The 27,760-nt window shown below is 44.5% G+C and overlaps 1 protein-coding gene across 1 annotated transcript; it reads left to right on the forward strand.

Moving 5' to 3' along the window:
- Window positions 1-20,494: 20,494 nt before the first annotated feature.
- trpc2a (transient receptor potential cation channel subfamily C member 2a) lies at window positions 20,495-27,126 on the forward strand (the record flags this gene model as incomplete). The annotated part of the gene is made up of 14 exons (XM_083685096.1): window positions 20,495-20,509; window positions 20,862-21,554; window positions 21,780-21,980; window positions 22,242-22,406; window positions 22,563-22,737; window positions 22,953-23,153; window positions 23,666-23,828; window positions 24,188-24,280; window positions 24,383-24,575; window positions 25,120-25,247; window positions 25,943-26,003; window positions 26,110-26,242; window positions 26,596-26,819; window positions 27,115-27,126. 14 exons carry the CDS (start codon window positions 20,495-20,497, stop codon window positions 27,124-27,126), a joined length of 2,457 nt encoding a protein of 818 aa, XP_083541222.1.
- Between the last annotated feature and the right edge of the window lie 634 nt (window positions 27,127-27,760).

Here is a 27,760-nt window from a genome sequence, read left to right on the forward strand (position 1 = left end):
GACTCATAAAGTACTTCCATTCAAACTTCAATAAATAATACATGGGCAAAGACGGAGACAATATCCTCTGTTTGTATCTAAATAGGTTCCATTTATGAGAAATGTAATATATTTCTCACAGACGGTGCTTATGGCAGAATTGGGGTCAACTACAAAATAAGAAAGGAGGTTTCAAGTATGAGTTGCGATTTTTGTTCGATAACTTTTGACATTAGCCACCGATAGCTTACTAAAGGAGCGGCGCATATGCTCATTAAATGAGTAGCCGCTGTTGGAATAGCTCTATAGAAACAGCTTGAAACAAAGAAACCAATCAACAGATCCTAGATGGCAAGGCTTGGAAAGGAGAGAGTTGTTTTTTTAGTTTTTTTCATAAATACAATTATTTGTGTCTTTCCACCTGTGAAGGCTTGGTGATATTGCATTTGAGGGTGTATGTCTGTGTGTGTGTGTGTGTGTGTGTGTTGTGTGCGTGCGTGCGTGCGTGCGTGCGTGCGTGCGTGCGTGTTTGTGGGTGGGTGGAGGTGGCAGTTCTGACAACAGTCAGGTATATCAACAGCCATAATCCCTCTCATACTGCTGGGGAGCTCCTGAAGCCGTCAGGGCATCACTCCACTCCATACAAATGGACTGGATTTACCCAGTTCCTGGCAGTGACAAACACATGTCACAGAACACCTACGCTGTCAATTTCCCTGAGACAGACAGGTGGGAATTGCTCTCCGATCTGCAGTAAATCAGGTGTAGAGAGCGAATTACATTGAGACAAGCCTACAGGGAAGACACAGCTGCAGTGGGTATTGTCAAGCTCATTGGTGACAGTCATCTTATAATTAAATACCCAGAAGCATGGCCATAGTGATTTCACTCCTCACATGTTTTAATCGATTCCATCCTTCAATTTCACCGAAAAGCACATACTTTACAGTATGTAACTCCATCTCTCTTCATGGGAGGTTTTGGTTGGTAGGAACAGCGGGAATCTTCAGCCCATCCATGGACCAATCCTGCAGGATCCCATTGGCTCAGTGTGGCTTGAGCTTGGTTAGCCACAGATCTCAGCCAAGCACTGGTATTCACTGATCAGAGGGATGATATTAGAGCTGGGGGCTCTATCAGACCAGCTGGTGTAACACAGCCCTGGAGCTCAGTGGGGAGAGCCCAGCTCTCTCCATGGGCAGTTCAGACGTAGAGGAGAGATAAAGTGAATGCTTAGGGTTTTTCGGCTTGTCCCTGTGATGTTGGAGAACCGTTTAAAGAACGTTATTTGGATACGTGTACAGTAGAACCTTTTCCACAGAGAAACAAAAAACTACTTCTGCATGGCACAAAAAATGGTTGTTCAAAGGGTGGTTCTCCAACAAGGAACAAGACTTTGTGGTTCTGGTAGGTCCTGGCTGGCAGTACAGGAGCACTGAGACCTGTGGGCCTTTACTGGGGCCTGGGGGGTCCAGGGGTGGGGGTGGGGGGGATGACAGAAGGTGACAGTGCTGACTAGTTGAAGTGCCAGAGAAGGCCTGCTAAATGGCAATGTGGCATACCCCACTACCAACTGGAGCCAGTCCCTCAAAAACAAATAAAAACATTAACTACGCTCACCATTATCAGAGTCTTGGCTTCTAGCAGAAGAGGAATCTCTACAATGATAATGACACTATTAACAACTCTGCCAGGATCTCGTAAGCCATCGCAATCTGGGCGACTAAGCTCTGGCCAAGAGTGGGTGGCTGTTTTCTTTTCAGTTTTTTCCCCCAGATTTTTATTTTTTTTTCCTTCTGGTTTGGCTCTGCTGGCGTTTCACAGAGGAAAGGCTAATTAAACAATCATTGTACAGCAGGCCCGTGGAGCCCCTATCCCCCTGTCCTATCGACTTTGTCACGGCGCTCATCCTTTTTCCACTAGAAAACCATCGTCTGATGCCAGGCTGGGAGAAGGGCCTTTGTCACCCGCTGTTTGTCCTCTCTCTCTCTCTCTCTCTCTCTCTCTCTCTCTCTCTCTCTCTCTCTCTCTCTCTCTCTCTCTCTCTCTCTCTCTCTCTCTCTCTCTCTCTCTCTCTCTCTCTCTCTCTCTTTGTGGTAGAGTGGGAGAGAGAGTCAACTTCAAAGCAGCAGGCGAGTGCTGAGGGAGAGTGCATGGCACTGAGACCGAACTGGAGTTTGTTTGTCATTTAGACTTCTGAGGTCCACCACATGCTGAGCATAAATGGGTCTGATTCTTGTTGTGAATATCACCTCCAAGACAGGAAGTCATAATGTGGAGTTGTTCCTCCGAGATAAAGATGCTACGTCTCATCATTAAGTTCAAGCCAAAATGTGAGACGGATTTACCAGGTGTTACCATGCTAATCTGTTAAAACAACCACAAGGGACTTGCCGATTTGTGCACTTGAGCTTAATACAGATGCACAGAATCATATCTCATATATTCATCACAGAATAAAAATCAAACTTGCGTGCACTCTTATAAAAAAAAGGTTATACCTATGACCACAAACCATTCTTCGGCATGTCCCGAAGAATAGGTCGGAGAACCCTTTTTGGGGTCATGTGGAACCCTTTATAGTTAATTATAGTACCCGTTGGTGACATGTACTGTAGGACCCTCTGTAGTGTTACTAAATATTAATCTCCTCATGTCTTGTTTCCTCTCATGGCCATTCCTACTGAGACCATGCGTTGCCTTATCCTTGGCTCTTCCCTCCAACAGTAGTAGTAGTATAATCACACACTGGTTCATGTCACTGCAGTTCCCCCTGGAACCGTATTGGTGACCGTACTGAGACAGACCACACCCCAGTCTGTTGCTGCTGCTGCAGCTGTGATATTGAGCACATTGAGAGACCACACCCTGTCTTTTCCCTTTCCCTGCTCGACAGTGGCAGTGAGCGCATGTGCCAGGGTGGGCGTCAGTGGAGAGGTGGGGGGATGGTGGGGGGGTGGGTGTGGGGGTTGGGTTGGGTAGGGGGGGGGGGGGGAGCGCACTCAGTCACACCACTCAGGATGGATGTTTCCCATCATGCAGCTCAATCAGCCGCCCAATGATTCATTTCACAGACACTTGGGTAATTATAGGAGTCTGCTCCTCACCTCCGGGATGAGACTGTATGTGAAAAAGGGAGGAGGGGGGAGAGAGAGGGAGGGAGAGAAGAGAGTCGAGAGTGAGGAGTGACTGAGTGACTGAAGAAGAGAGTGATGGAAGGAGAGCAGAGAGAGGAAAGTAAGAAGAGAGAAGATGGATTAGGCGATGTTGTGGAATGCATAATTTACCTGCTATCCACCGCCTTGTTAGGGGGAAAGCAGAACCATCTGTGACTCAGAAAAAAGAAAGTGAAGCTAGTGGTTGGTGTGACCTCACTGTAACGCACACAAGCATGCAAAATACAAGTTATGTGACCAAATAAACAAAAGAAAGAAAATGAGCCACAGAGAAAACCTGAGGGACAGAGATTAGGACATGAAAAGAATTATGAGGGAGAAATGTGCAGGAGAAAAGAACTCAAGAAGGGAGGGAGATGGAGGGAGACGTCTGGATGAGAAAGGCTTGCCGGGAGGCTGAAGTCATGGCAAGTGTACAAGCTCCCCCTGTTGGTGGAACCAACACAAATGACAAGGCCATGTTCCAAGATGGAAAAAGTCAACTCTACAGTATGTACAGAAGCGTGAGAGGTAAATTACACGACAGGCAAACAACACAACACATGTATAGAATCAGTTCCTCACAATTGGATTGAGCCTAAACTAAATTAAAAAAACAAAATAATAGTATTTTACAACATTTTCTTAAACTTTGTAGTCTCTCAGTTTGTTCAATGAATCTTAAGTGCGAGTAAACATAATATTGATTAGGATGACTATTGCTGCCGGGTAACTGTGAGAATTAATGTGGACGCAGAAGCGGTTTCAGTTGGTGAGCAGTCGCGACGAATCTAAAGAGCGCCCATTGATTTTGTTGTGTTTTCTGCCATGCAGGTGGAGTATTCATAGTGGAGGCTTGTTAAAGCGTATCAGATGGAGCCGGCTGACTAATTCAGTTCACTCGACTGTTAAGCCATTGATTGCACTGCCATGAGAAAAAAACAGAGAGCCGTTACATCTTACACAGTCTGAGCGAGCAGCAGAGAGGCTAACACTTACATCACACTCAACGGCCGTACAATGTGACCAGCTAAGCTAATCGACCTCATAGAGAAATATCTACTGTACCAACCGTATGTTACAGAGCAGGTGCAGTGTTCACTGTAAGCCAGAAACACTTGCAGAATGGGAGGCAAAATGGAGGCTCATGATGGTCGGGTAGGCAGGAATATGTGCACATGCAAATCAAGAGGGCTATTAAAACACTTAAGATGAAGATCAATTAAGCCTCTCTCTCCCACTCCACTCCACTCCTCTCTCTCTCTCTCTCTCTCTCTCTCTCGCTCTCTCTCTTTCTCTCTCTCTTTCAACCTCCTCCCCCCCCCCCCCCTCCCTTCCCATCTCTCCCCAGCACTGTCTCTGTTGTGTCTCTATTTTCCTGGCCCCCCGAGTGCTGTGTGCAGAAATGCTACGCTTTGTTAGAGATTCCAAGGCTACAGTGAGCAGGTGCAGAGCCATTGTGACAAGCGCAATTTATCGGCCTGCTACCGAGCGGGAGAACGCATTCAATAATGTGGTTGGAAGATTAATCCATCCCCCCCACCGCCTACCCACCACCCCAGCACCCCCCACCCCCTACCCAGGGCCGGGCTCACAGGGCACAGGGACAGTCTGAGAGGTAATTTACGCGTGCAGGTAGCCTAACTCAGCAGTTACAGCCTTCAGAGCTGTAAAAAGGGCTGTGTATTAGTAGTTCCAATCCATTTAATTACAGTTTAAACTTTCCAATCTGACACAGACATAAATTCAAAGTGAGAGGGGGGGGGGGGGCTGTGGTGCAAGTTCCTGCGTTATGAGGTTGTTTGCACTTTGGCTGGCTTTTAGTTTTGCCCTAGGATATCCTACAGATGGGATCACAAACAGAGACTATTGGATTGAACCAGAGAAGTCATGTTCTCTATTGCATGCTGGGAATTGGCTCGGTGGCCTTTTGGTTTTGTGATCTTCGGTTAGTGTAACGCACCCATTGTTCTTGGCACACCCGATGATGTTGCGCTCCACCAAAATATAAGTGCTCATCTGGTTTCCTGGTGCGAACAACGCACACAGCCAATAACAAAACCGTGGGAGGAAATTATGATTCTTTTTAAAAATCCAACTCAACATGTTCCCACTCAACATGTTCCCACCCATAAAGTGCATGTTATCATCCCTCAGCATCAGGGATGTAGTGATAGAAAAAAAGGAATGGGGGTAATGTACACACACAGACACCAGAGAAAACAACAAGCATCAACACAAACGTTAAAATCAATGAATTGTTTGTAAAAGGTAGGTCAACGCTATTCATCATGAAAAAAGGTGTGTATGGTATTTACGTGCTTTTACCATCCACCACATTATTGCTTAGCATGCCAGATCCAATCCTCTCTGTGAGCCAATGGACCGACAGACAGAAAACAGAGAGAGACAGACAGACAGACAGACAGACAGACAGACAGACAGACAGAGAGACAGACAGACAGACAGAAACTGATCCCTCATGTCTCCCACTTCAATCCTGGTGAGTGGTTCAGTGGTGTGACTTGTGAGTCGTATGGAGCAGAGTGCTGGGCCACTGGGAAGGTGCAGTATTGACAGAGCGAGCAGCAGGAGGAGCAGCCAGGCAGACATGATGTACAGTCCTGCATAATCACCCTCCAGACCCATCCATCTACTGTATGGTCCACAGCAACACCTGATGAGACTGTGATGCATCTGGGGGAAAGTTCTTCTCTCTGAAATGTCACCCTGAAGCGGAAACACTCTCACCGCTACTGCAAGAGCCCAGACGCCCAGCCACACCATACAAAATGCACAGACACACACACATACACATGCATACACACGCACACACACATACACGCATACACACACACACACAGACACACACACACACACACACACCATTCCACTCAGAGGACATTTAAATGTTTGGTTACTCCAACAGTCATATTAATGATCATGAACCAGTACAAACAAATGTATGTGTAAACTGACTCAGCACCTCTGGTAGCTGGGGACTCATTTCTAACATCAGACACATCTCATCTCCCTAAGGGTTCTGTGTGTCTATATGGGGAAAGGGGGGTGGACAGCAGAATGGCATTGTTCCAGAGGCTACCACCCGAGACGCAGCCCTCCACCTCGGAGAGAGAGAAGCTGGTCAGGCTCTCAGGGGAGGGGGGGTCACACAGGGGTCACACAGGGATACACAATGGTGGGGTCAGAGGGCACGCTGGAGCTTTTCTTGTGTAATTGTAGCATTTCCCTCAGGGCAGGTCAAGTCACAGCAACATGTTCCATCATAGCTTTGTGTGTTTATTTTGAGAGGGAAACGTGATCTCCAATTGCAGCCACAGCATAAAAATTCACCTGGGTTTTAGTGTCTAAAATCCTTGTCCATGCGGAAAAAAATGGAATACGGATCACAAAGTACATACATTGGATTTATAACAGCCAGCAATCATCGAAAACCAAAAACTACAAAGTGAAATACAAAATCATTTGGCTACAAAATGACCAAAAGACAAGAACATTTCAACAACTGCTATTTTAATAAGAAGCAAAGAATTATATAAAAATCAAATGTCCCTGTCTATGCAACAGTGATCTGTATAACAACATTATCGTCTGTTCTCTGCAGTCCATCAGGAAAAACACATTTCAAAGGACACAACCTCATCATATTCACTTACGAGACGCTGGAAGAGCATCTCCGTTTCATAATTTAAATGGAAATAAAGATCATCATGATTCCTATTAAAGAAGAGGCAGTAGCAGTGGGAGTGTGAAGCTACAGGGTGAGAGTTAATGGGGCTTGCTGTGTGTTGGGGAGTGTGGGGTTGAGGACCGCGTCGTGGTCCACAGGGCGGCTCTCCCTTTTGTCTGTGCTGCTGGGGCATGTAAGAGCCACGGTCTTTATGGCAGCCCATAATGTTTCATGAGCCTATCTACAGGCAGCGATCAGGGAAGGAGAGAGGGAGACATGTAGGCAGAGCAGAGGAACCGTGATGGTCCCCTGGAACGAATGCAACCACAGAAGTCTTCTCAATGACAACAAGGTCGTGTAAATGCGGAAACGCAACCAGGCATCCTAAATGAACTGCCTAAATTGTGGTTCCCATAAATGCCGATGTGAAGTCATTTGTGGTTGAGCAGCACAGCTCCCTGCTGTGTTGTGGCCTTATTGCCTTTGACAACAACAGGCCATGTTTTGGCTTGGTTAATCTTAGATGACTGCACTCTGCTCTCACACAGGGAAAAGAGAGAAACAACACAGACTCACACAGCCCCATAGGACGAGACACAGACACACACAAGGGTCAGTCGTGATTTGAGGAGCTATGTGAACATACACCAAAATATTCCGCAACAATGTATCACACATTGACCTGATGATCATACCATAACAGTCATCTCCATTTCCTGTAGACCTACTTCAAGAATGACTCACAAGGATTTCAAATAAGGCTTTGTTACTGATGAAGTCCTACACGAAGCAATAGTGCCATCTAGTGCAAGACTGGTGGTTTTGCTCCTTCTCCTCCTCCTTACACGTATTCTACTGTGGATTCATTTAATAAACCACTCCCATTCATGAAACACACTGGAACCGTGGGATGTGAGCATTGCCTCCACTGACCCTGCATGTATCAGATATACAAAAAGAAGGACACATACAGGATTCTACCCTGGGGATGGACAGGAGGGGCCACGGGGATACCAACACAAATAGATAACCGATAACACGTCAGTTGCTAAGTAATTTCTGGACACTCTAGAAAACCAGACAAACTCTTATTTCATCCTGTCAATGAGATCCATGGGATATTACCCCTGAACTGGGACATGAGGACATTCTGTAGACACACTAACTAACTTGTAGTATGGACTAGTATTTACGAGTAGTCCTTAGTAGTATTTTTAGACTGACGTAACGAACAGTCATCTTTTCACTAGACATGTTAGGTGCCCAATGCTGAGCTCTCTGATCATCCAATCATGACATGTTTTTGAAGAGTGAGATGTTTTAGCAACGCAATCCCACTAGGGGGCCTCAGTCCAACACTTGCTCCTGTCAAACTCACACAGGTACAGTAAATTGAATACACAATTGAAATTCATGTCTCTAATGGTCCATAAAACACTTACAAGCCTACATCATAAGGTTTAGTATGTGATAAATACTCTGAGTTAGAGAAAAGGAAATAAGCAAAATAGAAGTAAAATAGGTGATCAAAACACAATATATAGGGAGATTATAAAAAATGCTCAGACTGTCCATTGACAATACCATGACTCTCTCAATGCTGGAGTTAATGTGCTTTGACACCCTCCATTGAGTGAATGTAAAACACTACACCTAATAGAATCAGCTTGGACGTCAAACTGCACTTTCCAACACTGGCCTTGAGAAATTAGTGTCTTCATTGCCAGGCTACTCCGTTACTCCTAGATTCAATATCCATTTATTCTTGGTAATAAAAAAATCAATCTGCATGGGGGTTGGCAGGGATCCATGGCAACTGATAAGGTGGGCTTGGCTCCTGGCCTAGTTCTGAGGGGTTAGATGTGTGCCCCCCACTGCTGGTCCTGGGGTTTGATGTAAGGACTCCATATGACTTGAGGTTCCAGTCCATGTGTCCACAACCGGAACTCAGCCTTGAATCCAACTCTCCTCCATTTCCGCTAAATAGGTGTGCTCTTGTTTACTAGCCCACATGGATTTTGGAGTCCATGTTATCCTGGATCCAGATCTGTGGGGGAGTAAAGTATACGCTCCAGGGAAGAGAGTGGAGAATTGACCTGCAGGGTCTGACTAAAGCTCACAGGTACAGTAGAGAGATACCCCTAGTGTCTCATATCAAACCCCGTAAACCGGTGGAGGTGACCCAGTAAGAGAGTACAAACAGCACCAAACTGGGAGAGGAATAAACAGTACTACATCATACATCATACTCCCATACAACTGGGAGAGGACTGCTTCATCAACCCAGCACCAAACTGGGAGAGGACTGCTTCATCAACCCAGCATCAAACTGGGAGAGGACTGCTTCATCAACCCAGCACAGTGGAGTCAGAGGCTCAGTAATGTCTGGATGTCTCAAGAGAATTCATCATCCACTATTGAGTTAATATGAGAGAGAGAGAGAGAGAGAGAGAAAGGGGGGGGGGTGGTAATTGTGCCATTTGTCGTGATAACTAGGACTGACCCCCCCCCCCCCCCATTCCTTTGAAAGAGAAGAAACATCTAAGGTTATGAGGTTAGATGTATGGAGCTATATGAAGTCATCTAGGACAAAAGAAAAACCTTTGAGAAATGTCACTCTGACATTAATATCTCAAAAGCACTGCTCTTTACAAATTGCCCTGTGTCGTCTATTGGATGTCGGCCCCTGCATTTTCACTGTGTTTCTTTTGAAATACCATTGCTCAACAGTCCCACTCTCTAATATCCATCAGCCTTCCATTTATTTCATGGAGAGGCAAAGAAGGGGGGAAAAAAAGAAGAAAAAAAAAACTAATGGCCAATCCTGAACAATTTCCATGATGAATTCCTGTAAATCATCAGGAGATGAGTTACTGCAGGGATAGACAGAGGCAGGCTAACAATACCAAACAAGGGAATAAAACACATCCGCACACAGGACAGTTTCCTCAATAAAGCCTCTCAGAGCCATTAGGAGATCCCAGTTTCAACCCTCCTCAGGCTAGACATTACCGTGAAGCCCAGTAGCCGACCATTCTTGCTTTTGTTGTTCCATGTTATGAACTAAGCCTAACAACAAAGGGTTGTGTTCATACAGACATTCATACAGGTCTATGCCATATATGGAACAGGTTATTCATCTGATACTCTTTACCTGTCAACTCATAACCGACAACTATGTAACCACAGTAATATAAAATCAGGTACTGTACTTTTAAAACCCATATGACAGGGCAACACTCCAGAGCATCACACCTGGGTGGAAATTATATTTAGTATTTAATAGCTGTGCTTGATTGAGTTTGCCTGGCACGATAGAACCACTGGAATAGTCCCAAATGTGCAAAATCTGTTCCCCTGGCACCCCAGGCAGGCTTAAGCTAATGCTCAAACTATTTGAATGTATTTCAAATACTTTTCGAAGTTGGTCTGCAGAGCAGATCATCATTCTCCTCTGGTCCGGTCTGGCAAACTGTCAGTATAAGGGAGGGACAACCTCATGCTCTGTCTCTGCAGCAGCTAGTTCACCTTGACAGCAGTGTGCCACATCCCGGGCGGTAGACACAGAGGTTTAGAGGAAGCGGAGAAAGATAATGAACAGATGGCAGACAGTGATCGTATAGGAGCCCCACTGTCCTCACATCCATAATGCCTCTCACACTCACCGTGCATAGCATAGAAGTAAGTAGCATACAGTAGAACATACTGTAGGAGCCTACAACAGAACAAAGTACAAAGCAATACCTGTGCCTAGGCAATACCTGTGCCTAGGCAATACCTGTGCAATACCTGTGCCTGTGCCTAGGCCCCATGAACAAAAACTGGTGACAATGATGTACTGAGGCAAGGTGGATTGAGGGGTAGAAAGACTATCCGCTGACCTCTGGTGGTTCTAACATGTCATAACGTGTCAGTCATCATGACGACAGATGAGATGAACGCTTACTGTATAGCATACTTTGTGTAATCATAGAGAGCTGACATAAAGTCATCTATGTCCAAACCCCCTTAGCCTCATACTTATCTACCATCCAGTTCTCAATGTACTTCACTGATTGAGGCTCTTTCTCCATCCCCATATCCAAGTCTCATTACCCATGCTCTGTTGAGTAGAAAAGCCCTCAATTATGTTTAATCAAGGACATTTTAATCTCAACAGTAGCCTTCTTTTCAACCGAGGCATCTACCAGTACAATGAAACTGAAAGCTAGTACTGGGCAGGTACAGTACTGAACTGTTGTTGATATGGACCTCCCAACATGTTGCCTGAAATTGGTATTGTTCTGACTCTGTCATCAGGGACACAGCTCATTCAGGCGGTAAAACCAGGCTGACAGCTGATGCAGATGTCATGGTGAAATATATAACGAAACCTGCCTGCCTTTCAAGGTGTAATAAATAAGAAGCAGCTGTTGCCTGCTGCACACCTGAGATACTAGTGTGTGTGTGTGTGTGTGTGTGTGTGTGTGTGTGTGTGTGTGTGTGTGTGTGTGTGTGTGTGTGTGTGTGTGTGTGTGTGTGTGTGTTTGCACACGTGTGTGTGTGTGTGTGTGTGTGTGTGTGTGTGTGTGTGTGTGTGTGTGTGTGTGTGTGTGTGTGTGTGTGTGTGTGTGTGTCATCCAGGGGCTGGGGGAGAGAGCACATCTGCCAGGGCAGCTGTCTGTGGTGCAGTGAGTTGCCTGATAGTGTGGCAGAGAGATAAATCATAGGACCTGCAGAGTGTAGAGACCCACATTTAACACACAGATAGACACTGCAACATTCTTACAGTTAACGTATAGGATGGACACTGTAAAGGGTGTATAATAGTGGTAAGAGACATGGCACTGTGGTACAGTAACACACCCATGCACTCTCTAGCTTTGTTTCAAGTCAATATTTGAATATGATTGAACGTCTCCCCCACTGAGTGATGAGAGGTTGCTTGTAGCCTAATTTCTACTTCAAAGGGTTCTTGATTGGTAGTCTTAATTAGTTTCATAAATCTATTGCAAATCCATTCCACCCCTTTTACTAAAACCTGTCCACAGAGGCTGGTCCTCGGAAGCCTTGTACTTTATCACACTGGCACAGTACGGCTGTTGCTAGACAGGATACACCAACCCACTGAGTGCATCGATAAGTAGTCAGAATGGTGTCCTTGTCCCAGTAGATACAAAGAGTAATGTGATCAAATTGAGGGCGAGAAAGCAGCATTTTCAGTGATGGCACTCGCCTTCTTTGTAGAAAGAGTGAAGCTTTTATCGCTTATCAAATTAATGTATGTTTGAGGGCGTTTTAATCCCTAAAAGCATTGGACTGTACCAAGTTATACTGGCTGCCAGGGAGGTAATGATAGTACTATGGGAGGGTTAGCCTCATGGTTTATCTTAGCACAAGAGAGCTATGCTGTCGGTACAGTAATAAAGACACAGGTTGGTGTCACTGTCTATGGCCAGTGAGGGGCGTGACAATCCTTTAACCTCGTTGCCGAAGAGCAGGGGGTTAAACAGAGCCGGAGCCAAATAAACCTGAGGGACGAAGGCGTATCTGCAGTAACATGGTTAGCCCACCAGCTGCCCCTGCCCACTGCTATGGTACAATCCATCCATACGACAGTCTCATTAGCAAATCAAGCCATCCTATAAACCGATGCATAGATAGATTCTTTAACTCCACATCATGTTGTCCTTATCCTTTATCCTGATGTTGTCTCTTCAGATGTGACAAAGCTGCTGCCATGTATGACATCCACAAAGGTCAGACCAACATTTAAGAGAACGCGGCTCATGGACAACCATACATCACAGGAGGAACAAGGCCTTTTACATTGAGTGGCTTTAGCCCTCCCTCCTCCAACCTTTCTCAACACAATTTACTGTCCTTGTAAAAGACTAACTTTAGAGGCGCTTCACCAAGGTTTTATGGCCTTGTCTCTGTCGCCCAGACTCAAGCCTTCGTAGCAATGAATCTTAGCCTATAGACGCAGCCGAGCCAACAGAAAGACGTAAAATCCCCTCGCTGAAGGCGGTTCAGATTTGAAGGTTATGTAGGGATCTTTAACACAAATCTGGTCAATGCAGCACAGTGTACGGTTCTTGTTGTGTTCCAAGGTACACGTGCTGTCTTCATCAGAAATAACCAAAACAAGAGAAGCAAGAAAACTCTTCTACCCTCATTGACAGAATGTATGCCTATCCCTTTGGTGTCCTACTGTATGATCCTCTGTGTGTTTAAGGTATGAGTTAGCCAGGATGTGTGTGTGTGTGTGTGTGTGTGTGTGTGTGTGTGTGTGTGTGTGTGTGTGTGTGTGTGTGTGTGTGTGTGTGTGTGTGTGTGTGTGTGTGTGTGTGTGTGTGTGTGTGTGTCACACCCTGTCTTGCTCCCTATGCACACCTGTCCTCCTCCACGGCTGGTGTATTCTACCCTGCCATGTGCCACAGTTGAGGCCCATTAATCAGAGCTCATTGTATGAGGGAAGAATGTTAAAACGCTCCTCCACTCCTCTCCACTCTTCCACATTAACCTTGTAGCCGCTTCAATTCCATCCCAGACCCCCCCCCACCCCCCCACCCCTCCCCACCCCACCCCCCCACATGCCACCCCGCCAACCCCACCCCAAAACTTGGCAATTGTTTGTAGCAAGAGTGAACGTGGTGTCTGTGTGTGTCTGTGTGTGTGTGCGTGTGTGTGTCTGTCTGTGTGTGTGTGTGTGTGTGTGCGTGTGTGTGTGTGTGTGTGTGTGTGTGTGTGTGCGTGCGTGTGTGTGTGTGTGTCAGTCAGAGTGAGGGTTTGTTTCAGAGCCCTCACCAGTTAGTGTGGCAGTTCCGGCCATGCTATAAATAAGATTGGCCACAGGGAAGGGAGAGGAGGGAGCCAGTGAAGGTGCTCTGACAGCAGAGGGCACAGTGGCCTTGACTCCCTGGGAGATGCAGATTAAATCTGGACCCAAAATCAGCAACCAGACCCACCTTGCACCCAGGTAGACACACACTACCCAATGCATATGCTAAATCTTACCCCATGGAGCACCTTTGTGTGATGAATGAACCACGTTTGAAGACTGACAAGCCCAATTAGATTTCCAAGAGGTTATTGTGCCATACATAGGAAAACGATATTCCAATGACGAGTCCCTGGGAATACACACACGTACAAACACGCAACACACACACACACACACACACACACACACACACACACACACACAAACTATCGCTTAAGGGAACAAAATGCACGATGGAGAAACTGCCATCATCCTGTGAGGTGGTTCAGAGAGAGATGTTTGCCAGTGAAAATCAAAACCCCACATCCACAAGGAGTCATGTGGAGGTAGTAAAACCCATCAGTCTTACCTTGACCCTGGGCATCCAGCGGGTGGGCACAGAGGAGGAGGAGGAGGAAGAGGAGGAGTGGGAGGATGTCGAGAGGTACCCCAGCTGGAGAAGCTCTACATCCCACACTGCCCTGTCTGGTCCTGGAGGCCATCGCACCATCGGATGCTAGGGAGAAAAAGGACCCTAAGTAAGGCCAATACACAGGTAGGGGAGGACACACTTTATACCACTCGTGTCGTACTGTGCTGGCTCAGATATTTTTCTTTCACATTGTAAACTTACTGTACAGCAGCAATTTTGGGAGCATAACCAGGCCAGAACAATACAGCTTAGGCCGGCTTGGTTCAGCCCAGTCCTGGGAACATGGTTAATGAGCTTGATGGTTCTTGCACCATTTGCTGCACCGCTCTTTTCTGGAAGGTGTGTTGAGGAATCATACAAGCCATCGCAAGACCAGAGGTCACAATACACCTCGTTACATCTAGACATCCATGGAATGACAAAACAGGTAAGAGAGCAGTCCTGCATGACTCATTTACAGAGTAACAACCTGACAGTAACAATATAAGATCATTTAGATTCTAACAAGGGAACAGAAATGTTCCAGTGGAGGCTGGTGGAGGGAGAAATGGGGAGGACGGGCTCATTGTAATGGACGGAACGGAATGAAGAATAGTATCAAACATGTATAAAACATGTGTTTGATACCATTGCTTATTCCTTTCCATCCATTACAATGAGCCCGTCCTCCCCTTGTCTCCATCCACCAGCCTCCATTGGCCTATACATACGTGCTCATACACATAAACATAATATACGGTAGTCTTTTCATACTACTAAATTGCTCTGATAAATTGAGCAGACAGTCCGTCATGTGAGCAGATATCTAGCTAAGCCTGTTTTAATTCACTGAGTGTAGAGGTACTAAATATTAGTCTTTGGCAGAAACTCATTAACTTTCCACAAAGCTTTTATGAACCAACTATTCATCAAACCCTAACGATACATTTATAACTGCATTCTGGGGTGAAATTTATGGTGTTACCATTGTACTCAATTAAGAATTATTTCTCCATGATCAGAAGGAATAAAATATCCCAGCAGACAGGTTGCAGAAGTAAAAACCTTGGCTGAATTTGCTGCTCAGAAATTAACTGCAGTTTGTGACCAAGCTGGGTTTCGAAACGGATCTCAGGCAACATTATTCATCACATGAACATGGTCACCGAAGAACCCCCCCATCCAAAAGATATGTTGGAGCATAAATCAGGTTAATCTCATTAGCAGCTGATCTTTCCCATGCCGGTGTAACACCCACCAGGCTGGCCCTCGTTTCCCCGTTAATGAGAAATAAGATAGTCATCTACCATCTGAGAAACTGTCAAAGGACCGCCCCCCACAGACACAAAATCCATTCTCATTTTGAACCATGTCATTGTTGGAAGTTGAAGTGGAGACCTGACATTTACAAAAAGGAAGGTGCCATATTTCCTCAAGAATTTGCCGAGCTCTGTCCAAGTCTGGCTAGGTGAAAGAGCTTTCTTTCCATTAATCTATTTAAAGACCAGGTTTACAGGTGTGAGATACTGTTCTTCATTTCTATTGTATCCCTGTGAATGAATATGTTCAATGGGGAGCGTGACAGAGAGAGAGAGATTTTACAGGACAGGTCAAGCACATCCAATTGTGCTGAAAGAGATGAGCTTCATCTATCTGGAGAATGAAGGGTGGAATAGTACTGTACCATCAGTTTACCTCAGAACAGGGCCAGAGGAATACTGACAGAACTTCATGTTAAGACTGCTGAGGTGGTAAGTAGTGCATTACTACACCAGCAAGGGGTATACAGTACCAGGACTCCAATACTATAGTAGATCAAGTCTAATGGACCAACTTCAATAAGAAAACTCAAATGTGCCTACACTGGCGGTGCAACAAGCTATCTTGATAGAACTGAATGGATTTGTCGTTTTACATTTGATACAGGGTAAATGTGAACCATTGAGCACCAAGCCTAAGGCCATGTCGGTGTGACTTCTGCACAACTCTGCCTGGAGAAAGATAAGATATATTTCCCAAAGTTAGGCGTGAAGCTCTGTCCAGCTCTGTCCATGTACACCATGTGATGCAGTCGGCTAAGTGCTATCACTCACTCTGACGTTTCACAACAGGCTTCCGAAGGATGGGGAAATCAATAGACCTACACTTACAACACACCCATTTATTTTATAATCTAGACACTTCTGAGAGAGATTAATTATTTTTGAGATTGTGGAATTTGTCTATGCAGCACATACTGTTGATGCACCTCTACCTCAAATCTGAGTCCGGCAGTAGGCGACCTGCTTTGAGTTTGAGTTGGTTGAATTGCAAAATAAATGTTTTGCTTGTTAGAAATGCCTGCGACATTTGGTGAACAATTAGAATAATCGTTCCATTTGTATAAGAGCCCTCAGTCATGCAACCAGTTATACGTAGAACCAAAGCTACACACAACCTGCGATTCTGCCTGTGACTCATCATAAAGTACAATCAAAAAGAGTGAGTGTTATTGCTAGTTGATATCAAACACACTCATTTGTCTGTTCATCACTGTGAATCACTTTCACTTCTGAATAAGGTTACACTGTTCGAAAATCTTCCAAGGTCATATTCACGGCATCACCTCCAGGCCTGACCATGAGGACAGAGAGGATGGTGGGTGGTCAGTGGTTCTGAGCTGGACAGAGGCCCAGGTGAGACAGATTGGAGAGACGTGAGCAGCACCAGCCAGGTGGCTATATTAAGCTATTCTCTATCATCTGTTTCCCTAAGAATGGAAATCGCTAAAAGGGGAGCTGTCCAAGGGCTTGAATTCACCCCCATTACCTCCTGTGGCCGTTAGTAACGCACAGTCGTGCTGTCGGACATGCTGTCAAAATGCAATTATGCAGGCTCCCTCCTGTGCCACCAAGCAAACAGCAGAATGAGTGACTGTCTGCGCAAAGCATAGCAAGCTCTCTATGCAAACAATCCAGCAAGCTGTCTAGTACACACTGCTATCTTGTGCTGGAGCACAGACTGCAATTATCATACTTATACAGCAGGGGGCCCGAGAAAAAAAAAGAGCTTTTGGAGAGCTATATTGTCACAAACCAATTATGACAGCCTCAACGGAGACCAGGTGATTGAAAAGTGCTCTGTGCTGTGTCTTTGAAAAGATTCTAGATTCCCACCATGGCTTTAATACCGTACATAATGGTTAGCTATTTAATGAAGTGAGTCATTTCTTCAGCTCCTAATTCAACCAAGAAGTTTTACAATAACCATCCGTGGGCGTTCATATGCTAAATCATGTAGCAAAGGCACAGATGAGAAAACACTGCTTCTCTACTGTATTCTCTCTGTACAAATGTGCACGGCAATGTTCTGCTGTATGGTTGGACAATAGAGGGAAGTCAAAAGTTACTTGACTGAGAAAAAGGCAGCGGTGATGTTTGAGCTATGCAATCACAAACCTGTCTAAGGAATTATGACAAGCATAATAAACTGAAACACTCAAAGGTTTTCCAAATTAATCCAAAATTCAGTTTGAAGAAGGAAGCACTGGTGTTTCAGGACTGACAGTGTGAGGATCACTGTCAGTCCTGTCCTGTCCTCCAGCACTCCTGCTCATGCACACCTGTCCAGCGGAGGACTGTTGAGAGACACACACACACACACACACACACACACACACACACACACACACACACACACACACACACACACACACACACACACACACACTGAGAGACACACACACACACACACACACACACACACACACACATGCGGTCTTACCTTTATCTGTGGGCTCGGTTGCACCACAGTACTCTGCCAGGGCTATATATCCCACACGCTGGAGAGAGCCAGGCTTCTCATCCAGCCTGACTGGGTTTGGAGTTCCTTCTCACGCTTCTACTGCACACACACACAACTGGCTGAGCGCTCTACTCACTACCCAAGTACTGCCCATCTGCAACGGGAGAGGGAGGGAGAAAGAAACGGAGTGAGGGGAAGAGAGAGAGAAGGAAAGGGAGGGTTGGAGAGAGAGAGAGAGAAAGAGAGATTGCGTTGATAATGCAGATTGTCGTAGGAAGGTTGCATTCCTGGTAATCCAATAGACAAGGAGTAAAAGCCTCTGTCATCTCAGCAGCCTTAATTAAACTGATTTAATTTTACACTCCCTCCCTCCCTCCCTCCCTCCCTCACTCCCTGCCACTGCTGGGCTTCCTCCTTGCGATTAATTTATTCACATTTGGGCTCCCCAGTTTGTGGTCACAGATAAACCTGTGCCGTGCACTAAATGGAAGTTAAAGATGCAATCCGTAAGTCGTTTATCAACCAAATGGGTGGTCCACCTTTTGTTTTGGTATGAGGATGAAAGATCGGGCTGGGAAAATGTGATCACTCTCAAATTCATAGACAGAGCTCTGGATGCAAGGACTAAGTCCATGAAAATTAAATTATCATTTAAAAAAATATTTCAAAGCTTGCATTGTTTGTTTACAAATATATTGTTTACCAACAATGAAATAAAGTGACCTTGGGTCATGATAAGGAGAGATAGTTGTTCGAAGCACACTGGATAGAGTCATATTCTTTGAGAATCAATGGGTATATGTAAATTAAAAGGCCATTTAACAGATGCACACATCCCAGATTGGGCCTTTGAAGCCCAAAGATTGCTCTGTTAAAGTACTATAAAGCATATTATAAAGCATTATATAAAGTATTGCTCTCAAAGCTGGTTGATACCTTGTCCTAATACTGGATGGATACAAAATGGAATGGATAAGACAGACAGACAGACAGACAGACAGACAGACAGACAGACAGACAGACAGACAGATAATCAGTCAGTCATTTCGAGATTGTCCTAATAAACCACTACCACTTACTGAGTAGGCTAGCCCACTTAACAAGGTAGGTAAAATATCATTGCATTCGGTGATGCAAAATAACCTGTTGCTTTTGCTTATACAATAAATCTACTGCCGTGACATAGCAACATCATTCTGCCTCAGCAGTCAGTTAAACACACAGGACACAAGCAGTGCATTAGCAGTGTAGCAGTGCTACAAGCACATGTTTTTTTTTCTATTATTGTATATTATCAGCAGATTTATACAGTGAATAAAATGCATACCTGTCAAAGGTTGATGTATTGTCTAATTTGAATTGCAAAGGTACTGTCGTGAGTGCACAGACGGCGTCCCAGCTTCCTCCGAGAGCTCAGGAGGTCCACCAGAGTCCATCAGTGTAATTAATACGCCGCGTTCCGGATGGAACAACTGTACTTCTCCAAATGAGGATGAAAAAAATGTGTCAGAAGGTCATGGTCAGTTGATCAATGTGTCATCTTAAGGGAATACACGTTGCATCCTGTTTTAACAGCCAGTCTATATATTTTTTTGTGTTATAGCAGCATGTGGCCATTTGAATAAATATGTTTTTTTCTCACTTTGTCAAAACAAATTATGGGAAAATAGAGTGTTGAGGGAGAAAGGAGGAAGTCACACAACAACAAAGTTATTTTGGGCATCTTATTTTCCCATCAGGTAAGCATGAAAGCAAAAGAAACAACTGGTTTGTTGTGTTCAAAAATACTTTCCAGAAATTATGTTTAATCCAGTTTTCTCTATCAGGTGGTGTATTTCAAGGAATTTAATATAATCACTACTAAACTATACTCTACTCATTGGGGTTATTGGCGTATTTACGGATGAGCATCTTTCTTGTCCAGTCCCATATCAAAATAAAGGTATTCCGCTAGTATCATGCACTCTGTCTGGTGTGTGTAGGTGGGGTTGAAAGGGGAAAAGTTATCTGTGCAATGTCAGTGCAGGGCAAGGAAATTGCTTTTGTGACAGAGTAGTAAAATACAGGGTACTTGAGGTAGGCCCTAGGGTCACTCATTGTTGCCAATATACTGTGCTGCATACTTTTGAACAAACTATAACAATATGCACACAGATGCACACAACCTGCAGGTTGTATCCAAAGTTCAGAAACTAAAACCAAAAGGCACTATACAAGGCCTTAATGAGGTGTTGTGTGATATAATTGTTCTGCTTCTCCTGGGAAGTGTTTGTTATTGGTTGAGTGGAAATCAGATGGGACATTCCCAGTACTGGTCTGTGCAGGAACGGATGTACAAGCAGAAGCAGCTGAACAGAACAGAGGCAGAAGGAGCGCTGCCTGGAGGATCCTGCCTTGGTCTGTCTAGCAGGCTTTCACTCGCCAAATCCAACACACCATTCCAAGTTCCAGGACTGTACGAAGGTTTTCTACGAGAAGGATTTAATCAGCATTCTCTCTTCCTAATCAACATGGAAAATGTTACAGTAAGAGTTGTGCAGAATTGCCGTGGGACTTTTGGTTCACATTTCTGAAGTTTAAATAATTGATTATGCTCCATCTATGATGTAATGAGGACTCAATGTAACCCTGTTGAAATAGAAGATTCATTATTATTATTAGTAGTAGTAGTAGTAGTAGTAGTAGTAGCAGTATTATTATTATTATTATTATTATTATTATTATTATAATACATTGAATTAATGATGTACTTTTTAACAATGTCAAAGTGCTACAGTGAGTGCATAACCCTTCATAACAAAGTATTCATGTGGTATCAGACAATAATATGATTATTTCCATCAAATCACTGTCCATAAAAACAAATGATCTTCTCAGGCAGATCAATGGCGGGAGATTGCAAACAAAAAGCTGCGTTTCCCCCCGGATCTGATAGCAGCTATTCAGGAGGACAATGTAGTCCTAGTGAGCAGTCTGCTGTCCACTGGTGATGGCATCATTCGCCAGCTGGAGGAGTCTGAGGACCGTCTGTGGAGGGAAGCCCTTAACCTGTCCATTCGCCTGGGCCACGAAGACACCATGGCCACCCTCATGCTGGGCGTCAAGCTCGACTTTAGGCAGATCCACGAGGCCCTGCTCGTGGCAGTGGACACTAACCAGGTTCATATGGTCAAGAGGCTCCTGGACCGTCTCGACCAGGAGAAGGGCAACAAAATGGACGTCCGCTCCTTCTCCATGGCCATATTCGACAACTCCATCGACAACTCCCAGTTTGCCCCAGGAGTGACCCCGCTGACCCTGGCCTGTCAGAAAGATCTGTATGAAATCGTCAGCATGCTGACCAGCAAGGGCCATGCCATCCCTCTGCCCCACTCCATCTCCTGTACCTGTCTGGAGTGTCGCAACGGGAGACAGTACGACCTGCTTAAGTTCTCCTTGTCTCGCATCAACACCTACAAAGGCATCGCCAGCCGCGCCTACCTCTCCATCTCCACCGAGGATGCCATGCTGAGTGCCTTCCGCCTGAGCCGCGAGCTACGCAAGCTCTCCAAGAAAGAGCAAGAGTTTAAGGTAGGAGGTGTTTCATGATAATGGAAAAATACAGTAACACCATTTGTGTAATCTTTTCTAAAACATGTCATATTTTATCAAATATGTAATAAACAATATATTGTATTCACAGACCAAATAAAGCACAATAAATCGACAGAACGTCTCAGCAGATGTTTAAATAAGGGTTAGCGAAATGTACATGTGTCCACTCCCCTTATTCCATATTCATATAATGTTCCACAGCCCCAGTACCTGAGTCTAGAGGAGTTGTGTCAGGACTTTGCAGTAGAGCTTTTGGGCATGTGTCGGAACCAGAGTGAGGTCACCACCATTCTCAACAACTGTGACGAGGATGATGATGATGAGTTGGACCAGCAAACCTTCGAGGAGGGGATCCCAAGCCTGTCACGCCTGCGTCTGGCCATCACTTACAATCAGAAACAGGTCAACAGTACATTTGGTGTCTTGTATTGTATGTGGATATCCGCAAAAACCCTTGTGTCTTGTACTGTATGCACTAAAAAAAAATCTAAAAATGAAGTTCCCTCATAGGAAAATAAATTAAATTACCATCCTCTATTGATTTTCCTCACATTCTCCTGAACAAAATTGTCTTCGAACAAACATACAATGCAAACATACCAAGAACGATCTTGAGAGTAAGTGAAGAAGTGTAGTTTTCACTCCTTTTTTCCCCACCTCAAGTTTGTGACTCATCCCATCTGCCAGCAAGTGCTGTCCTCCATTTGGTGTGGAAATCTCTCCGGGTGGAGGGGCAGCAAGACATCCTGGAAACTTCTGGTCTCTTTGGGGATTTTCCTCACCATGCCTGTACTCTCTATGATTTACTGGATTGCTCCAAAATCCAAAGTGAGCTGAGAGTATTTTCTTTGTGTAGTATTTTTTCTGTGCAAATAGACATGTGACATGAAATTTGTAGAAAGGGTAGACATTATGAATTAAGTAGTTAAGATACATTGTGTAACTTTAAGATACATTGTTGAAAGAATTGTGTTGCTGTTACAGATTGGGAAGACACTGAAGATTCCTGTTATCAAATTCCTCCTACACTCTGCCTCCTACTTGTGGTTCATCATCACCCTCTTAGCTGAATCTATGTACATGGAGAAGTACCGTGCTGAATTTGCATCCCGCAAGCAAAACATCATCCACAACTCCATCCATATGATCTGGGTGACTGGTAGGTCAATGTTATGCTCAGTGCTTAAGTCTCAGGCTTCATGTAAGAGTTTAGCCACAAGGGGCAGTTTTGTGGACATGTTAAGCCAAATCCTTGACTAAATTCTATTTAAAAAGATTCCTGGTCTAGGAGAGGGCTTAACCTAGGTCTGGGAAACTGGCTCTAAATGTTTTAGGACAATAGGAATTCTAGAGGACGCTATGCTGCCCCCCCAGGTTACTTCTGGGGTGAATGCAAGGAGGTGTGGATAGAGGGGTTGCAGGGCTACTTCCTGGACTGGTGGAACATTCTGGACATGATGGTGCTCAGCACGTACATGGCCTCCTTCGCTCTGCGTATTCTGATCATACTCAAGAGCCACTTCCTGTGTCAGGTCCAGAACTACGCTGAGGAGTGTGCCTACTTCACCCAAACACGTGAGATGTCCGTCTGTCTTTGTCAGTCACACATAAACATCTTGTATCAGCACACAATCTCACACGATCCAGTGTTCTCACATGTTGCCCAAGCCAACAAACTACGTGCCATCTGCCAAGTCAGGCAGCGGGATAGTTCCCTCTAAAATCTCATTTCTATGAATAACCACATGCCTTCACCAGAGTCGATACACCAAGGCACTTTCCCAGTCCTTATCCCGATAATTTAACAATGTATTTATCTATGTGTCTGCTGTAAGTTGCTAAATAAGCAGGATAAGGACTTGAAAAGTGCATTGGTTATTGACTGGAGTGAAGGTGTATACAGTATGGATAACCACAGTTATTGACTGGAGTGAAGGTGTATACAGTATGGATAACCACAGTTATTGACTGGAGTGAAGGTGTATACAGTATGGATAACCACAGTTATTGACGAAATAGAGTGAACTATCCCTAACCTGAATAGTACCTTGTAGCTACAGTAAGGCTAGCCATTGTGGTGATTGCAGAGCGAGATCAGTGGTGGCAGGAGGACCCTCAGCTGATCTCTGAGGTGCTGTTTGCTGTGACCAGCATGTTGAGTTTCACCCGCCTTGCCTCCATCCTACCGGCGCATGAGTCCCTGGGCACCCTGCAGATCTCCATCGCCAAGATGATCGATGACATGATGAGGTTAGGCACTGAAAGACAGGCTAGCCAAGATGCTTCCAGAAATGCTGTTCATCCTGTTTATATTTTTTTAGTATTTCTATTTTATTTTATTTTATTCTATTTTAAAACTTATTGTTGCACTACTCTGTGGCACTGTCACCTTTGCATTTCACTGTATACTTGTATGCACGTGACAAATAAAGAATCTTGAATCTTGAATCTTGAATCTTGAAATGCTTAGAAATTATATTCCATATAGTAGCATAATGTATAATTTATTTAGCCCCATACAGTACACACTGGTTTTATGAGCTTCAATGTATATAATGTCCATTACACTTGTTCTGTAAATAAAACTCCCTGCTTCCCTTTCCACTTAGGTTCATGTTTCTGTTGATGATGATTGGAACCGCTTTCCTCTGTGGACTGAATAACATGTATATGCCGTATGTTACCTCCCCACATCTTGGACGGTATGGAAGTCTCTCAGTTTTGAATTCATACTGTATTTTTTGACAACATGTTCCATACTTTATCGAATTATTGTTTATTATTGTAATTTGTTGGTGTTTCAGCTTCAATGAAACCTTCAACTTCTTATTCTGGACCATGTTCGGGGCGGCTAACACAGGCTATGTGGACATGCCAGAGTTTTCTTTGGCACAGCTTATGGGCAATGTCCTTTATGGGGTCTTCACCCTCGTCATTGTGATCGTGCTGCTCAACATGCTTATTGCTATGATCACTAACTCATTCCAGAAGATTGAGGTAAGGCATATACTCGATATGTAATGTATGGACACAGACACAGATTGTTAAATATAGTACATATACAGTGCTCTGCATAAGTAATGAGACATTGAAGCATTTTTTCTTTGTTTGGCTCTACACTCCAAAAGTTTTGAAATCAATCAATTACTATTGAAGTAAAAGTAGTTAAAGTAGAGATTCTCAGTTTTTATTTGATGGTATGTGTGTACATATTGGTTTCACCATGCAGAAATTACAACACTTTGTATTCATAGTCCCCCTATTTCAGGGGACCCAAAAGTGATGGGACAATTGGCTTTGCAAGTGTTTCTCGTTCGTTAGGTGTGTTCCCTCACATCATTTTTGCAGTCATAAGAGAGCTCCTAGTATTGATTCTAGGCTTTGTGTATGCTATTGGTGTCTGCCAAGCCCAAACCCTAAACCTACCGAAATCAACAGTTTAGAACATCATTTAAAAGGAAAGAAAGCACTGGTGAGCAGTATGGCTCATTTGTTTGTTCTGGTAATGTCGTCTTTGAATGGCTCTGTTTTGTTCTGTCAGGATGATGCTGATGTGGAATGGAAGTTTGCTCGTTCAAAGCTCTACTTGACTTACTTCAGAGAGGGCTCCACTATCCCTGTACCCTTCAACATCATCCCCTCACCCAAGACCGTGTTCTATTTACTGAGGTAGTCCAAGTCAATGAGTGGACTTGGTTCAGTGGAGGCTGATGGAGGTAGAAATCAGAGGACGGGCTCATTGTAATGCATGGAATGGAATGCTTAAAAGTGTCGTAATTCTCATATATGAGATAAAATGTTGCAGACAAAATGAGAACGGTACTGTTGCGTGAGCTTGTTAGTGCATAGCAAGGGATTAAGAAGATCTGAGAGTGACATGACCATTAGATAAAGTCACGTGTTTCTTTTCCATCTTATTATTTAGTCCCTTCATGCTGTTTCAATTAGAAGGGAGACTGTGTGCTTTCAATCCCCCTGTGTGTTTGTGTGTGTGTGTGTGTGTGTGTGTGTGTGTGTGTGTGTGTGTGTGTGTGTGTGTGTGTGTGTGTGTGTGTGTGTGTGTGTGTGTGTGTGTGTATATGTATACAGGTTGCAGCTTGCTGTACACCTGCTGTTTGTGCCAGCTCAGGGTGAACTCCTGGGGCCTCAGCACACGGTCATTACCTGCAGTGCCACCCTCGACCTCACATGACCCCAATGTATGGGTGTTTGATACCATTCCTCATTCCATACCATCCATTACAATAAGCCTGCCCTCAGATTTCCACCTCCACCAGCCTCTCTAAGCTAGAGCATAACTAACAGCAACAAAATGGAAATGGTAAGAAAACAGCTAATCGAGTGTTTATCTTCCTTTGTCATAGGCGCCTTTTCTGTTGCTGCACCCAAAAGAAAATCCCAGACTACCCCCCTATTACTTCTGCGGTGAGTAACATACAGTAAACATACTTTATCAATAGGGTTACACATATGCATAACAGAGAAAGGTTGTAATGAATGATTTGATCCTCTTTGCACACTGCCCTGTCAGTCTAACAATACACTGAACAGCAGTGGAGGGTCCATGGAGGGCCGAGTGCCGTACCGCCTTCAGGTGATGAAAGCCCTGGTGAAACGCTACATAGAAGCAGCCCGCCGGCAGTTTGAAGAGACAAAACGCAAAGGTGAGCTGATGAACTGCTGTCAAACCAAATGTGTCCCCACAATAAAGCCTTGGATGAGTCTTGTACAGATATTGTATATGTTGCTGAAGTTTGGAACGTTGACAGAACAGTATCTATGGCTGTTCTATTGTGGATCTGTACTGTACGGTTGGGGTCAATCAATTTGAATTCAGTCAATTCAGGACGTGATTTTAATCTACAATTCAAAAATGGAAAAACTTGTAATGTAGAAAGCTTGTCATTTTCAGTTTATAAAAAAAATCACTGAAAACAAATGCATTATTTGCCATTATTGAATTCTAATTCAAATGAGCTTCCTGAACTCTTTTGTGTTTGGGTTCTGTTTGGGCCAGATGTGGGGAACAGGATCACAGAGCTGAACAAGGTTGTGGGGAGACTGTACTCTGACATGAAGCAGTTCCATCAGAGTGTCGTAAAGCCCAGTGACAAGAGCGACGGGAACAGCTTCCTGGGCAAGTACATAGCAGGAGCCAAGAACAAGTTTAAAGACTTTGATAAAGATGAGGCAATGGGGGACAGCCCTGCCCCCTTCCTGGTCCGTGGGCACCTCAAGGAGGTAGTGGAGGAAGAGAAGGAAGAGGGGGTGGAGGAGAAGGAAGAGGGGGTGGAGGAGAAGGATGGAGGAGAGGAGGGGAAAACAGAGATCATCCCAGAGGAAGCTGAGGAGGAGAATGCCCCTGCTAAGAACAGGGAGAGCTCCCTACACACCAGCTCTGAGTCCCAGCATGGACAGGAGTTCATGCAGAGAGATACAGAGAGTACATGAAACACTGGAGGGAAACATTAATGTGATGTAACTAGTCAGACATGGATACTTACTCTGCACTTTGGTTGTGTCTTGTGTACTGTAGATACACAAATAGCCTGTAGAACATCTCATGATTCTCTGATGTGTAGCCTATACTGTATGTGTTCAAAACAGCTATGCTTTCTCATTTTAAGTTGCCAAATTTCGAACGCAACTAGCCAAACACTTAATTTTGCACTGTTGGAATCGATTTTTGTCCTTTTGTGCATGTTCTGAAAACTATGGAGGCATGTTTATGATGAAAGTAATTAATCAGATAACTAGATTTATGGCTAACCTGATCTGCAATATATCTTAGTGATGACCTAACTATCTATATGCAGACAACTCATATATGAGATAAAATGTTGCAGACAAAATGAGAACGGTACTGTTGCGTGAGCTTGTTAGTGCATGGCAAGGGATTAAGAAGATCTGAGAGTGACATGACCATTAGATAAAGTCACGTGTTTCTTTTCCATCTTATTATTTAGTCCCTTCATGTTGTTTCAATTAGAAGGGAGACTGTGTGCTTTCCATGCCCCTGTGTGTGTGTGTGTGTGTGTGTGTGCGTGTGAGTGTGTGTGTGTGTGTGTGTGTGTGTGTGTGTGTGTGTGTGTGTGTGTGTGCGCGTGTGTGCGTGTGTGTGTGAGTGTGTGTATACAGGTTGCAGCTTGCTGTACACCTGCTGTTTGTGCCAGCTCATGGTG

Source organism: Argentina silus (assembly GCF_951799395.1).
Source record: "Argentina silus genome assembly, chromosome: 14".
In the NCBI taxonomy this organism is placed as follows: domain Eukaryota; kingdom Metazoa; phylum Chordata; class Actinopteri; order Argentiniformes; family Argentinidae; genus Argentina; species Argentina silus.